Source organism: Belonocnema kinseyi, chromosome 9 (assembly GCF_010883055.1).
Source record: "Belonocnema kinseyi isolate 2016_QV_RU_SX_M_011 chromosome 9, B_treatae_v1, whole genome shotgun sequence".
Lineage (NCBI taxonomy): Eukaryota > Metazoa > Arthropoda > Insecta > Hymenoptera > Cynipidae > Belonocnema > Belonocnema kinseyi.
The window spans coordinates 118,894,637-118,911,587 of record NC_046665.1 but is presented as its reverse complement, the minus strand read 5'-3'; the positions used below and the strand labels follow the sequence as shown (position 1 = coordinate 118,911,587).

Genomic DNA, 16,951 nt, shown 5'->3' with positions numbered 1-16,951 from the left:
CATCTCAACAGAAGAGGTAAAAATCAATTGAAAGTGGACTATAGAAGACAGTTTTTTATCAAAGCGAATTCAGTTAAAAATGTACTTTTTAAAAAAATTCTTTACTTCAGAATTTTTCACTTGAGGCTTGGTTACTAAGCCTTAATTGATGTGAAAATCATCGCACGCATCTCAACAGAAGAGGTAAAAATCAATTGAAAGTGGACTATAGAAGACAGTTTTTTATCAAAGCGAATTCAGTTAAAAATGTACTTTTTAAAAAAATTCTTGACTTCAGAATTCTTGACTTTGAGGCTTCGTTACTAAGCCTTAATTGATGTGAACGTCATCGCACGTATCCCAACAGAAGAGACGAAAAAATAGAAAATGGACTATAGCGGACAGTTTTTTATTAAAGCGAATTCAGTTAAAAATCTACTTTTTGAAAAAATTCTTTGCATCAGAATTCTTGACATTGAGGCTTCGTTACTAAGCCTTAATTGATGTGAACATCATCACACGCATCTTAACGGAAGAGATGAAAAAAAAAAAAATTGTCTATAGCGGACAGTTTTTTATTGAAGTATATTTTACTTCTGTTTACAATCTCTCGTGTGGATATATTACATAAAAGAATGTGAAGATAGTTTGCCAGAATAAAATATAATTACATGTACAGGTTGAAGCGCGTCCAAACAAACGCGGAGCGAAACTCAATCGGGTTTGTTCCCTACCATCGACAGCCCGAAAGCCGGCACAGTATCAGAGTTTTACTGTTGTTTTGTCTGAAGTTGGAAATTAATGTCCTCGCCGAGGTCGACTCGATTCTTGAACATACCCAGGGGTTATTTGCGTTGGCCTGCGTTTTGAATAGAATTGTTTCCCTTCAGTAAGATGACCCGCTTCACTATCATGCATCAGTTGAGCTATATGTTCATTTAAGTATTTTGCAATTCGTTTGTACTCTGCATTTTTTTTAGCCCATAGTCCAGAATACTTATTGTTATTAACTAATATCCCAAGAATCCACAAATCGGGAATTGATACTAATAACTTCGTTGGTTCTGTTCTTGAAAGTTTAATCATTCGTCGTCCATCTGCTGACATTTGGTAATAGCCGTCATCATAAATAATCCTTTCACAATATCCTAATCCAGTCCATTGATCACCTTCCTTATAGCGCTGTATATTCGTATTAGAAGGATTTACATAAAAAATAGTGCGACAATTGAAGCAGAAAGGAACTGAGTCGGGTTCAGGATCCAGGTCGATTATTTCAGGTTGGTGGGCAAGGGTATGAGGATGGACAGCAGAACCATGCTGCCCTTGCAAATGAGATGCTAGAGTAGTTGGAAGTACAAGATAACCTGGTGTGGCAGAAGTACCCGGTACGCTAGAAGTACCGGCTCCGTCAGAAGTACGCTGAACCGGTGCGATAAAAGAAGGACTTACGTTATCATAATTTTGGCCAGATGTTAGCAGTGGCTGCAAATGGGGTTCAGTGTTAAACAAGTGGAAATAAGGGTCAGAGTTATAACTGTGAAATGGTTCAGGAAAATTGCCAGAATTATAAGGCAGTGGATGAGCAAAATACATGCCGCCATGAAGAGCGTGATGTGGTTTATTAGGATCTAAATTAGGAAAGATATTAGGATCAATGTATGGATAGTTATTAGGATTATTATGATTATTATTATTATGATCATTGTCCATCTGCGAACTGAGCTCTGAAACAAGAAATGAAAACGGATACACGTCAATTTGTTTATAAAGCTATAATATTGTTTGGACAAAAGTATACTTACCAGTAGAAATGAAAATGAATACCAAGGTGGCCCCAAGAGAGTAAAGAACCCTCATTTTTTCAAAATACAGGAGCAGTTGAATGACGCAGGACTTTGTTAACAATACAAGTGATGAATATGTGGAAGCTTCCAGTATATATACTGGGGGTGGATTATTAACTTGATTCCGTATTCTGCTTTTATTTGCGTGAAAAATAGGAAATGAAATGTGAAATCGTACATAATCTACCCCCTGTAACTTTGATATTATCCCGGTCCCGGACGTGATCCAATGGAACGACCATGGAGGTAACTCGGTGATTTCTTTTCTGGCGCTCCAAGAAATCCGAACGTAAACATTCAGGGCTTTGTAAACGCGGAATTGCGCGAACTCGGCTGTGCTCAGTGGTCTCAACTTTGGCATATCGAAGTACTGCGCTTGCGCTGGGATGCTTGAGAGGAACACGAAGCGAGAACCCGTTGCTATGGCAATGACACGCCGCGCCGTTTCTCTCACGCATCGGTAGCACATGCGCAGTACCTCTGAATGCCAAAGTTGAGATCACTGGCTGTGCACACGGCGCCTCTCTCTCGGTCCCTTGGATCCCCTCACACACGAATGCTGCCGTAGAAATTTCTAGGAAGTCGATATATTAAGATCCGCTATGTCAAGGTTCCAGCGTAATTTGTTCACCTAGTTTGCTTCTTTTCCTGGGGAAACTCAAATAATTTATTTTCAGGGTAAGAGCAGATTAAAGTTAAAACTGTCTTAGTTTTGAAATCGAAAAGTAAAGCCAAGTACGAATAGTACAAAATTGACAAATAATTATACGTGTTTTTTTAAAATAAAAGCAATTAGTTTAATAAATAATTTTTTTCCTGTTCTTAAAAAATGGAGAAAAACAATTAACATTAAATTATTTATTATATTTTTCGTTGAAAATTCAACTACTTCATTGAAAGATCAACTTCTTTGTCAAACATTAATATTTTTCGATTAAAGATTTATAATTTAAGTTAAGAATTGCACAATTTTGTTAAAAATCAGTTTTTTGTTGTTCTTGGAAATTAATTTTTTTAACTGAGAATTTTCTATTCCATTTTTTGTTGATAAATTATCTTTTTTATTTAAAAATTCAATCAATTCATTGAAATTTAAACTACTTTGTTAAATATTGATTTTTTGTTGAAGATTGATCTTTTTGGTTAAAAATTTAACTATTCTGTTGAAAGTATATAGAAATTTGAACTTCTTTATTAAATATTGATTTTTTTCGATTGACAATTTAACTATATTTTTGAAATTTTCTTTTTTTGTTGTTGAAAGCTATCTTATTTCTACTAAAGTATCAACTATTTTGTTGAAAAATCGTCGTTTCGGGGTTGGAAATTTAATCATTTTTGTAGAAAAAATAATAGGTTTAGAATTTTGCTGTCTATCTTCATTTAAGAATAAACTAGTTTGTTAATGAATAATTCTTTGGTTGAAAAAATATCATTTTAGTTGAAAAATGATCTCTTTGGTTGGAAAATAAACTTTCATTTTTAAATTAAACTAATTTGGTATAAAATTCAACTACTTGATTGAAAATTGACTTTTTTCTTGAAAATTCAAATATTAAGTGTAAAATGAACTTTATGGCCAAAAATTAATATTTTCCAGTTGAAAATTAACTTGCTTTGTAGAAAATTTAACTTTTTTCTTAACAAATCAAATATTTAGTGTAAAATTAACTTTATAATTAAAACTTCTTGTTTTTGGCTACAAAGAAAACTATTTTTTGAAAATAAACTAATATATTTTAGCAGAAAATTTAACTAACTGATTAAAAATTTAATTTTTTCTTTAAAATTTATTTTTTTTTGTGTTGAAAATTAAACTGTTTTACAGAAAAATCACCCTTGCTCATAAAAATTCAACAGTTTGGTGAAAAATTCAAACATTTGGTTAAAAATTCATATTTTTATTTAAAATTGAACGGTTTTGTCAGAAAATTCAGTTTTTTCTTGAAAATTAAAATTTACCTTTGTAGTTAAAAACTCATATTTTTGTTTTGTTAAAAATTAAATGTTTTCTAAAAAAATCGTCTTTTTTCGTGAGAATTTAAATTTTGGTTTAAAATTTACTTTATGGTTAAAAAATTCTAATTTTGAGCTGAAAATTAAACTGTTTTCTCAGAAAATTCATCTTCTGTAATGAAAATTCAAATTTTTTGTTTAAAACGAACTTTTTGGTTGAAAATTTATATTTCGAAGAAACTTCCCCCTTTTCTCGTTTTATCGCTAAAATTCGAACTGAATTAGTAGTATCTAATCAGAAAGTTCAAATATTTTTGACTAAAAATCCGTTTTTTTATGCAAATTCATTTTTTATTGAATATTTTTCTATTTTTTTTAATATTCGTTTTATTTGTGGTCTTAGATGCAAGTATTTACTTGAAACTTCACGTATTTTGTTGAGAATTAATCTTTTTTGCGGAAAATTAATCTTCTTTGTTCAAAAATCATTTTGGTTTAAAATAAAACTGATTAATTGAAAATAATTGTATTTTGGTTTCAGTATTCACTTATTTTTGATACAAATTAAACTTTTTGTTGTATTCCATTATTTTTTAGTAAACTAAACTATGTATTTGAAAATTGAACTGTTTTATAGAAAATTCATAACTTTAGCTTTAAATTCTACTACTTGGATAAAAATTTATATTTTTGTTGAAAATTCAAATATTAGGTTAAAAATTAAACCATTTTTTTCTTAAAATTTACATATTTGGTAGACTATTACCTTTTTTGTTGAAGAAATATATTTCAGTCTTGGAAATTTAACTTCTTTGTAAACAATTCGTCTGTTAGATTTCAAAATTCAAAAATTTGCTGAAAATTGATGCCTTTGTTGAAAATTCATCTTTTTATTAAAAAAATTTAACTATTTTATCCCAGAATTATCTTCTTAGATAAATTCATCTATTTTTATTAAAAATTAAAAAAATGTTTACGCGTAATAACTCATTTCTCTGCTTGCAAATTTAACCATTTATCTGATTTATGTAATGCATGATTATCGAAAATTATTGTTTTTAAAAAACTTAAAATATTCTGTGAAATATTTTTTTGCTCTACCTCGGGCGAATTTTGATTTCTCACATCGATAAAATTGTTAAAAAAAGGGACGCCATGCACATTACACGTAATCTTATCTCCCTACTACCATGATCTGTTCCAGTTCATTAAACCTCTTTACAATCCCCTCATTCCTTATCCTCTTATCTCTAATAATTTATTTACTAGAACTCTCAAACCGAAAAAACACTATTTAAAATAAAATACAAAATTAATTTTCTATAAAAATTTGAGATCAAAATAATTTAAAACGGTTTTTTATGCCATCATAGAAAATATAATCTTTAAACCAAAAAAATGGCAGGTAACTAAAAGAGATTTGAAATTTTATTTTTAACTTTCTTAAAAAATTTTATTCCTTCATCTTCCTGGGCTAAAAAATTAATAAAAATTATTTTTGAAACAGAGAAAACAACAATTTAGACCTTGTTAATTTTTTTAATTGTTGACACTTTCCCTTCCCTACTCCCATTACATTATCCCAACTTTCCATATTTACCCTCCCCTCAATTCCCACCAATTCTCTTACTTCACTTTACACACATTGCCTCTCATGTCCCCTACTTCCACATTGTAACATTTCCTAATTACCTCCTATAATTTCTCCTCACTTCCTCCAATTCCATTAAATTCCCCTACTTTCCTTACTCCACTATTATTCTTCTCCACTCTTCGAACCTAGCTTCCCTTCTCTTCTGCATCTTCTTCCTCATCTGCTTGCTCCTCTCCTTATTTTCCTCAAAAATTTCCCCTCCCTTCCTCTACATAAATTCCCCTACTTTCCCTACTCTGCTATTATTCCTCTCCACTTTTCAGCATTTGATTTCCTCCCATTCCCCAACTTCCTTCTCATCTCCATCGTCTTCTCATTTTCCTCGACATTTTGTCTCCCTTCCTTCAACCTTCTCGTTTCCTCTAACATTCCATATTTACCCACCCTCATTTCCTATTGATTCTCCTACTTCACTTTACCCACATTTCCTATCACGTCCTCTACTTCCGCACCCTTCTCTTGCTCTACTGAACTCTCGTCATTTCTCAGCACTTCCACTACTCTCCCTAAATTTCGCTACTTCCTCTACTCTACTATTTTCCCCTCTACACCTAAACCTTTGCCACCCTTCTCTTCTCCAACTTCTTTCTCATCTGCTTCCTCCTCTCCTCATTTCCCTCGAAATTTACCCTCATTTTCTCTAACCCCCTCATTTCCCACCAATTCTTCTACTACACCTTAGCCACATTCCCTCTCACGTCCCCTACTTCTATACCCTTCACTTGCCCTACTTACATCTCGTCATTTCTCCCTGATTCCCCTACTCCCCTTATTACCCTGCTCCTTATCTTCCCTATTGCCCCTATCAGCTCCTCATTGGCCCTACTCCCCACTCTACGCCCCCTCTGTGAGTTGCGCAATGAGGTCCAAAAATGCATTGGAAAATTTCACTCAAAAAGAAATCAATTTTTTTGTTTTGAAAAAAACTTTTATTTACAGGTAGCGCAAGTCCAATAAAGTTTAAGACGTATTTCCCATAAAAAAGACGTTTTGGTACATTTTATTCAGAACTGTCAATATTAGCTGAATCGAGTTGACACTTAACATTTTGCTTCACGATTAGCCGCAAAATGCGAGTAAAATATTACTTTTTAAATAACATCCTCATTAGTATGTAGCATAGGGCACCATCAAAACCCCATAACTGAAAAAATGGGTTTTTCCAGTTTTTGGCGCTAATTCTGATTTTGTTGCGGTTTTCTGAATGCCAATTGTTTTTAATGTAAAAAATACTACTTTATACTAATAATTGGAAGTTTAGATACATTGTTTAATTAATTTATTATTGTTTATAGCCATTTTTTCTTAGAATAGAGATAGAAAGTCGCAGTTTTCAACAAAAACGTTCCACTGTTTTGTCAAATTTTCAATTAGGAGAAGAAAATATTTCATTAATGTTAATTAAAATAATTTATTTAATCAATTTATTATTATTATCGATAGAAATATTTTCGTAAAATAATACTATAAATGGCGTTTTTTTCTGAAACAAAATTTTTGTTTAAACAAATTATTATAGTATAAAGCTATCTTCTTTCACATTAATACCAGATAGTTGAGGCTTGCAGTGTCCTAATACTTAACTAAATTTAGCAAAAATAATGGTGTTATAAAATTTGCTTTGTTTATAACTATTGTCATCTATATTAATATCAGATAGTTGCAGTTTTTTCTACAATTTTTAACTTTTTCTCCACTTTTCACTTAGCGAGATAACAAATAATTGATGCGAGTTAACAAAAATAGTTATTTAAACAATTTATTATTTTTTATAACTATCTTCTCTCAGATAATAGTTAGAAAATTGTAGTTTTTTCTTAAATGTTTAATTAATCTTTGCCTTTTTCCCTGATTATTCCATTCTTTGTTTTTGTCTCTTGTGTAAGATAGCTTTTTTTCTTAAATTAATTTTTTTTAATTGGGAAAAGAGTGAAAATAATTTACTTAAGAAAGTACAATCCTATTTGAAAACTGATTCTTGTTCTGTTTTACTTATTATTTGTTTATAACTAAAATAACAATAAGAAACAATAATTAATTGTTTAAATAAGCATTTTTGTTAACTTGCATTAATTATTACCCCACTATGAGAAAAGTGGATAAAAAGTTTAAGATTGAGCAACATTTAGCACATATTTAAAAGATATTTATAAACAATATTAAATTGTTCAAACAACTTTGTTCGTTAACTTGCATTATGAATTACTTCACTGTATAAAAAGTGGGGGAAAAGGTAAAAATTTCAGAAAAAAACCGCAACTATCTAGCATTAATAAAGAAGAAGATAGTTATGGACAATAATTTGTTTAAATAATTACTCTTGCTAAATTAAACTAATTATTAACTCGCTCCATGTAAAAAGTCGACTAATAGTTGAAAATTTTAGAAAAAAGCGCAATTTCTAGCATTTTTCAAATTGAGTATCCTTAAAAATAATAATAAATTGTTTAAAACATTTTTTTATCATTAATTAATTATAACTGTTAATTTATTCGAACTACTATCTCACTCCAATTAAAAATTGGACAAAAAGTGGAAATTTTTTGAAAAAACCGCAACTTTCTAACACTATTTTAAGAGGCAATTGCTAAAAGCAATAATAAAATGTTTAAATAATTTATATAATAATCTAATTATCAGTATAAAGAAGTATTTTATATATTAGAAATAATTTGCATTAAAAAACGTAAAAAATTCAAAATTAGCGGCAAAATCTCGCAAAACTCATTTTTTCACTTATGGGGTTTTATTAGGACCTTATAAAATAGACCTATGGGGGTGATATTTAAAAAGAAATATTTTATTTTGATTCTATGGCTAATTGTAATAATAAATGCCGAGTTTTAACTTGATTTACCGATCGTGGGCGATTCTAAATTAAATTTACAAAAACGTCTTTTTTCATTTGGCAAATACGTAAAATAGGTACGTGGGAAATATACCTCTAAATGTTATTTACTTTAAAAAAAAGGTTTCTTTTTCTGTGGATTCGAAAAAATTTCCGGGCGAATTGCCTTAAAATTAAATAAAAAACTAATTTCAAACACCCTTATGCACACTGTTCTAGTAATTTATAAAACGCTAAAATTTTATTGAAAAATATTAATTTTTCTTGGAAACCTTGAAAAATAATTGGTGCTGAATAATCTTGTTGACAAAATGTGTAACGCAATGTGAAAATCCTTTGTATAGTGAGGGGTTGGTCGCGTGTCCGCAGCACGCCGGCAACGTCGCAAAGTGTCTCCCCCCAAGGGGTGTGGAAATATGTATAAATCCTCAGGCTTAGGGTGCACGCACCCCTTGAGAGAAGTGCGTATTTAATTGGGAATGGGGAGATCTCAGCCGAAAATTATGCCCTCACAGGTTTACGAATTCCAAAGCGGTTAAACAAAGGGGATAACTCCTTCCCCTAGAAAATTATTTTAAAACCCCTCCTTTTCAAGGGGTAAATTTCCCTTTGATCTCTGTTAATGTTTATTCATTTTTTTTCTTAATTTAAATGAAAAGTACAAATTCTTTTTTTCGAACATTCATGCATACCGCAGGGAAATTTCTTCGACTCAACAAAAAAGTAAATCCATTTTTTTAAAATAAATTATATTTAGAGGTGTATTTCCCACGTACCTATTTCACGTCTTATCCATCAGAAAAAAATACTTTTTGTAAATTTTATTTAGAATAATCAATTTTGAGTGAATCGAGTTGAAACTCAGTATTTCTCTTCAGAATTAGCTATATAATACGAATAGAGTATTACTTTTTACGTATTATCCACATAAGTATATTTTCGAGGGTCCCAAAAAAAACCATAAGTGAAAAAATGGAAAATAATGGAATAATGCTAGAAAATTTGCAGTTATTTCAAAAATTTTCCAATTTTTAATTAGAGTAAAGTAAATAATTAGAGTGAACAAAATTAATTGTTTAAACATTTTACTATTATTTAAAATAATAATAAAATTAAATAATGTTAGAAAGTTGCAGTTTTGTCGGAAATATTAACTTCCTGGCTGCTCCTCACTTAGAGTTTGGCAATAATGATTGAGATTCAACAAATATAATTTTTTAAACAAATTTTTATGGTTAAAAACTATATCCTCCTATAGTGATGCTAGACTGTTGCGGTTTTTCCTGAAATTTCCCACTTTTTGTGAACTTTTCACTTACTTAGTACAGTAATAATTAATGAAAGTTAAAAAACATCATTGTTTAGACAATTTATTATTGTTTATAATTATCTTTCTTCAGATCCATATAGAAAATTTAAAGAATATTTACATAGCTGTTTTATTTCACAAAAATATATTTACAAAAACTTATTATCTCTAATGTTCATTTATTATTTCTACATAACTAAAAAGGTAAATCAAAGTTGAAAATTTCAGAAAAAAATCGCAACTATCTGGCATTAATATAGATGAATATAGTTATAAGCAGTAATGATTTGTTTAAACAATCATTTTTTCTAAAATTAATTATATTCTATCTCACTTCAAATGAAAAAAAAAACAAAAAGTAAGAAATTAAGGAAAACCGCAACTTTTTACCATTAAGCGAAGAAAACATTATTAACAATAAGAATAAATTGTGAAAAAAATTTTTTTACTCAAATTAATTATCTCTTTAATCTAATTGAAAAGTGGACCGAAAGTTAGAAAATTCAGAAAAAAAGCAATTTCTATCATTATTAAAATCAAAATATTATTAACAATACCAATAAATTGATTACACAATTAAAATTATAAAATTAATTTTTTTGTATTAAAAATTTAGCTGTTTGATAGAAAGTTTGTCTTTTTGCTTTGAAAATTCATCTCGGTTTTGTAAATTAATAGACTTTTTTCTTGAAAATTTAAATTTTGGTGTAAACTATACTTTATGGTAAAAAATTCATATCTTTGTCTTGAACATTCAACTTTTTTGTTGAAAATTAAACTAATGTGTTTTGGTAGAAAATTCAACTAATTGGTTAAAAGTTAACTTTTTTCTTGAAAATTTATATTTCTGTCCTGAAAATTAAACTATTTTGTGAAATAATTATCCTTTTGTCTTGAAAATTCAACTATTTGGTAGAAAATTTAAATATTTTTAGGAAAATTAAGGATTTTGGTGTAAAATTTACTTTAAGGTTGAAAATTATTATTTTTGGATTGAAAATTAAATGTTTTTGTAGAAAATTCATAGTTTTGGGTTAAAAATTAAAATTTGTTGTTAAAAATTAAACTAATATATTTTATTATAAAATTCAACTAATTGTTTAAGAACTAACTTTTTTATTGAAAAATTCTATTTTTTATTCAAAATTTAATTGTTTTGTAAATAAATCGTCTTTTTGTCTTGAAAACTCTACAATTTGATAGAAAATTTAAATATTTGATTGAAAATTAATATATTTGGTTTGAAAATTAAACGGTTTTGTTCGAAAATTCATTTTTTTCTGGAAAATTCAAATTTTGGGTCTAAGATTTTCTTCATGTTGAAAAATGCATATTTTTGCTTTGAAAATTAAACGGTTTTGTATAAAATTCGTCTTTTTGATTGAAAATTGAACTTTTTTGTTAAAAATTAAAATATTTTAATAGAAAATTGAACTAATTCTTTAAACATTCATATTTTTGTGTTGAAAATTAAACTGTTTTCTACAAAATCATGTCCTTTCGTCTTAATAATTCAAAAATTTGGTAGAAAATTCAAATAGTTATTTGTAAATTTAAATTTTTTGTCTAAAATTCACTTTGTGGTTGAAAATTCATATTTTTGGTAGATATAATAATTAAACAACATTGTAGCAAAATCGTATTTTTATCTTAAACATTTTTTAAATTAGTTTAATATTAAATTTATGGTAAAAAATTAATATTTCACGTGAAAAATTCCACTGGATTGTTCAATATTTAACTTTTCTGAAAATTCATATTTTTGGGTTAAAAAGTTAACCTGTTTTGTAAAAAATTCGCCTTTCATCTTCAAAATTTGTCAATTTGGTTACAAATGTTTTTCTTTCTGAAGTTGAAAATTCACATTTTCGGGAAAAGTTTGTTATTATTTGTTCAACCCTCAGGTAATTTATCTCCTATATTAGAAATTACATTTTTTTTTAAAAAACTTAAAAATATTTGGTTGAACATTAATTTCTTTTTGATAAGAATTTAACTATTTCATAGAAAATTTTGCTTTTATGAAAAAAATTAATCTTCTTAATTGCAAATTTACCTTTATGATTAAAAATTTCCCTATTTGGATAAAAAATCCAACTGTTTTGTTAAAAATGCAATATTTTCACGTCAAATATTATGAATTTCAAGATTATAGAATTGAATTTAATATAACACCCACATTAATTTTATTTACAACAATTTATGTTTCTTCTTTTAAGTTTGAACGGAATGGGGTGGAAAGGGGGTACAGATTAAAAAATTAGACAGTGTTAATATTATTAATTAGTTAAATTTTTTATTTAAGTTTATTTATATTTAATTATTTATTTATTTAAAAAGAGTTTATTGTTAAACGAAAAGTAGAATTAATTAATTAAAATTAATAAAATCAATGTAATATTTTTTTAAAAATAAATTAATTGTTTTTTTTTAATATCTCGAAAATAATAATAATAAAGCACAGAGACGCTTTAGAAACGATTTCTTAGTTTCTGGGGTTTTCAAAGCATCAACAACCTCGGATCGATGAAACTCGTGCTGAAATTTAATTAACTACTGCGCCACAAAAACGGTCTTTAATAACATTTTTTTTTGAAGAACAAAACTCATGTAGCCTGAGAAATAATACACTTCTATTCGTAGAATGACGAAGTTGAAAAAAAATTATTTTTTTTTTGTAGATTTTAGCAAACAAAAATAAGAGAAGTGAGGAAAAATAACGCAAGTTGATCCAAGAATGGAGTTCGACGTGTCCGTCCTTGACTGGGTTTTACTACTTCACTCGCCACCCTCACAACAAATAGTATAGCAAAATTAATATAGTATAACGAATTTCTAATAATGAATTTCCTATAATTTTTTTTGTAGTTTTTAGAAAATTCATTATAGAAAGTCATTATGTAGACAATTATTATAGAATAATATATATTTTGATCTTTTGAATCAGAAAAGATTGAAACCCGTAATTTCGTCATTTCCAACTCAATACAAATTTTCCGTACAAGTTAGAACAAAAATTTCTTTTTGCACAATTAAATTAAAATTTTAGTAATACAAAAATATTTCTCTTGCAATCTAGAAAAAAATTCAAAAAAAAAAAATGTCCAACTCAATAAAAATAATAAAATTTTTTTTAAAATTCCCTCAAACTCAATAAAAATGTGCAGATGAAAAAATTGGCTTCTTCTAGTTCAAAAAACAATTATTTAATCAAATTTCCTTCCTTTTCGTCCTCATGAAAATATTTAGACAAAACTAGAACCAAAATTGCTTCCCTTACAATAAGATAACAATTTTAGAAATTAAAACATGTTCCTCTTCCAATTTAGAAAAAATTTTAAACTTAAATTTCTTCATTCCTAACTCAATAAAAATGTTAAAAATAAAAAATTACCATTAACTAATTCAGAAAGAAGATTGGAAATAAAAATTTCCCCCTTCAACTCAATCAAAATGCTAAAAAGTAATAATGACATTTTTCGATTCAGAAAAAATAGCCTTCCAATTCTACGAAAATCCGAAAAATAAAAAACATCCCTTTTCAAATTAAAAAAAATAATAAAAAACGGAAATTTCCTTCATTCAAGATCAATAAAAATGTTGAAAATAAGAAAACTCCCTCCTGAAATTCTGACAAAATTTTTTTTTTAATTTTGCTCTGAAAAAGAATAGAAATGTTGCAAAAAAATGACTGCTTCCAATTCAGAAAAATAATCACGAAATAAAATTTCCTTTTTTCGAACTCAATAAACAAAATATTCAAAAAAAAAATTAGAACCAAACTTTCTTTGCTTACAAATAGATAAAAATTCTAAAAATAAAAAAGTGCTCCTCTTCCAATTTAGAAAAAATTTAAAACCGAAATTTTCTTCTTTCCAACTCATTAAAAATGTTTTAAAGAACTACCATCTGCCAATTTTAAATTTAAAAAAAAGATTGGAAACAAAAATTTCTCCTCTTCAACTCAATAAAAATGTTAAAAAAAAATTGCTACTGAAATAAAATTAAAATCCATCTTTTAATGAATGATAAGACGGGTATTAACGGTTTAAAAAAAATATATTATTTTAAACGTTTCTGCAGAAAACTATCCTTTTTGGTAAGAAATAAAACTTCTTGATCGAGAATTTTTTTAATTAAACTGTTTTGCAGGAAATTGGAGTCTTTTTCTTAAAAATTGAAGTATTTAATTGAAAATTCAAATATTTTGTGAAAAATTAATTTTATGGTTAAAAATTCATATTTTACGGTTTAAAATTAATCTGGAATGTAGAAAATTAATTTTTTGGCTTGAGAAACATAACGATTTAGTTAAAGTTTTTTTCTTGACTAAAAAATTTTTATTTGTTGAAAATTCACATTTTTCGAAAAAATTTCTTATTACCTGAATTTGTTATCTCTCATAGTAGAAATTTTATTTTTTATTTAAAAGTTCTTTAAAATTGTTGGTTGGCAATTTTCTTATTTTAAGCTGAATGAAAATGTACAGAAAAAAAATTTTCTTTTCTAATTCGGAGAAAAATTAAATGCTCAAATTTTTCCCCTTTCATTTAAAATTAAATTGATAAAAAAATTAGTTTTAAACTTTTTTCATACATTAATTCTTTTACATTCAATTATTTTAATTATTCAACAATTAATGGTACGAATTAAAAAAATATAAAATGGATCAATTAAAATCATAAAGGTTCAAGTTTAAATTTAACAACCCCGGATATTAACGATTTGAGGCTTCTTATTAAAACAATTAAGATTCAAATTATTTAGATTAAAATATTTTATATATAATTGCTCATTAAAGCCGTTCTTTAAAAGACGTTCGGAAATTTTAAACGATGAAAAAATAATTAAAACTTGTAAAGAATTTTGAAGAACTTTGTAAGGCTTGACGAAAATTGAAAAATATTTAGGTTCCTTGGAATAATTTCGAAATTAAAAAATTTTGAAATGTAAAAAATATACTTTAGGAGATGCAAACGATTCTCAAAAGGTTTCAAGAACATGGTCAAATTAGCTTTAAATGCTTGCGAAAATTTAGAAGATTATAAGGCAATTTTTTAACATTTTGAATGATATTTCCAAATTTTGAAACAAATTTAAGTCAGTTAAAAATATTTTCAGGATTTTCAGACGAGTCAAACACATAAGAAATATTTAGAAATTTAAAAACATTTCAGAAAATTTATTAAATATTTCTTCATTTCTCACAAAGTTCGTAAACATTCCTAAGTATCTTTGACAAGAACTGAAATTCAACCTAATGTTTTGTAATATTCTGTAAAATAAAATAATTTCTTTAAAATATCCTAGAATCTTTTCTGACACATCTGATATATTAAGAATCTTTTTTCAATTTCCTTGAAAATCTTATAATAACTATATTTATATAAATTAAAAAAACAAACTGATAATACTTATTTTTTTGTTTTTCATTTTCAGAATTTAATTTCAGCTCGAAATAAAGTGTTTGAAAACTTTCAACAAATAAATATTTATTCGAAATTTCAATGTTCATTTTAGTTTTTTTTTTTATTTTGAAAATGATCTAACTCTGATAATTTTCTTTTTATAGAAAAAAGTCGGAAGGATAAATTGTTTAGGTTTTAAAGTACTATGAACAACCGTACATAGAATTTTTACATCTTGAAAAAATGTGGTTTCAAAAATTTTGTGTAGGATCAAATTTTGAATTTTCAACTTTTTGACCAAAATTGAAAAAGTTGTTATAATAATTTTGTAGGGCTTTCAAAAAGCAACGTTTTTCTTTTCCAAAATTTTTTTCGTATCATGCGTTGTTTGGAGTAAATTGTTCATTTTAGTTTGTCTCCAATTCCTAAAAATATTTTCAGCTGCCTCGAATTTTTCTCAACATTTTAAAAAGTCATTTAAAATCTAAAAACTTAAAGCTGCTACAGCTTATTATTAACAGCTTCAAAAAATTTTTTTTCTAATAATCTTCTAAAATTTAAATTATTTTTGAATCTCTTGTATTCTACTTAATTTTTCCTGAATTTACTCGACTTTTTATATTTAAAAAAATGTGATAATCTTACGAAATTGAAAATTTTGCTCTAAAATCTTTAACACTCTTTGCAAAAAATGGTAGGAAATCGTTTGATATTTCTAAAAAAACTTTCGCAATTTCCTTTTAAAGTTATTTATTCAAAATAAAACATCGTTTAAAATTTGCACACGAATATTAAAAAAATTCTTTTTTCTATCCACGTCCTTTTCCTGATTGCTGCTTAATTCAGAAAAATTGAAAAAAGGTGCCTTTGAAATAATTCAGAATCTTCTTTAATAATTTTTTAAATCTTTTGTCATGTATTAAAATGTTATTAACTAATCTCTTCAAATTAATTTTTTTAAATAAAAAATTATTTTCATTATTCCTAGGAACATAAAATTTTTTAATTTTCGTCAAACCTTACAAAATTCTTCAAAAATCTTTACAAGTTTTGATTATTTTTTAATCGTTTAAAATTTCTGAACGGCTCTTAAACTTTCTCAAATTTGAAAGTACATAATTTAAACCAACATAAACTTAAAAGAAAAAGTGCAACAAAATTGCACAAAAAGGCTTTAAAAGATTTATGATCCTTCATGTTTCTAAAATTATCTAATATGGAAAAATTGCAAAAGTCTAAACAAATATTTTACACAATTTAAAAAAATTTTAGGAAACAATAAAAAAACAATAGAAACAGACAAATAATAAAAAAACTATAAAAAATGTTTTTCTTTAAAAATAGATTATGTTTTATGAAAACAGGATGTCTAATGAAACGTGGCGTTTTTTGAATCCGAATGTTTTGATAAAACATAAATATTTGATGGTACATGATTTTTTCACGAACTATTATGTTCTCATGAAAGATGATTTTTGATGAAACATGATGTTTTGTTGAAGCGTTATGTTTGATAAAACATGACGTTTTGATGAAACATAATGGCTTCGTAAAACATGATGTTTAATTGTACATGATATTTTTCTGAAACAAGATGTTTTTATTAAAACAGTATGTTTTTATAAAACATGATTCCTTATAAAACATGATGTTTTGATAAAGCGTGATGTTTAATTAGACATGACATTTTGATGAAACATTATGTTTTAATGAAATATAATGTTTCATAATATATGATATTTTGTTGAAATAGGATTTTTTTATGAATGAGTATTTTTGATGAAACATAATGTACTTCATGAAACATAATCTTGTTAATATAACCCGACTGATGAAACGTAATATTTCGCTGAAAGATAATATTTTCATGAAAAATAATGCTTTTATGAAACACAATGTTTTTATGAAACATGATTTTTTATAAAACACGATGTTTTGATGAAGCGCGAT

General features: G+C 26.7%; 1 protein-coding gene across 1 annotated transcript; it reads right to left on the bottom strand.

Moving 5' to 3' along the window:
• Positions 1-651: 651 nt before the first annotated feature.
• On the bottom strand, positions 652-2,295 carry LOC117180719. Its single transcript, XM_033373207.1, has 2 exons — positions 2,005-2,295; positions 652-1,161 (listed from the first exon to the last, which is right to left on the bottom strand). The coding sequence occupies exons 1-2, from the start codon at positions 2,293-2,295 to the stop codon at positions 778-780; spliced, it is 675 nt and encodes a 224-aa protein (XP_033229098.1). The 3' UTR covers positions 652-777.
• Between the last annotated feature and the right edge of the window lie 14,656 nt (positions 2,296-16,951).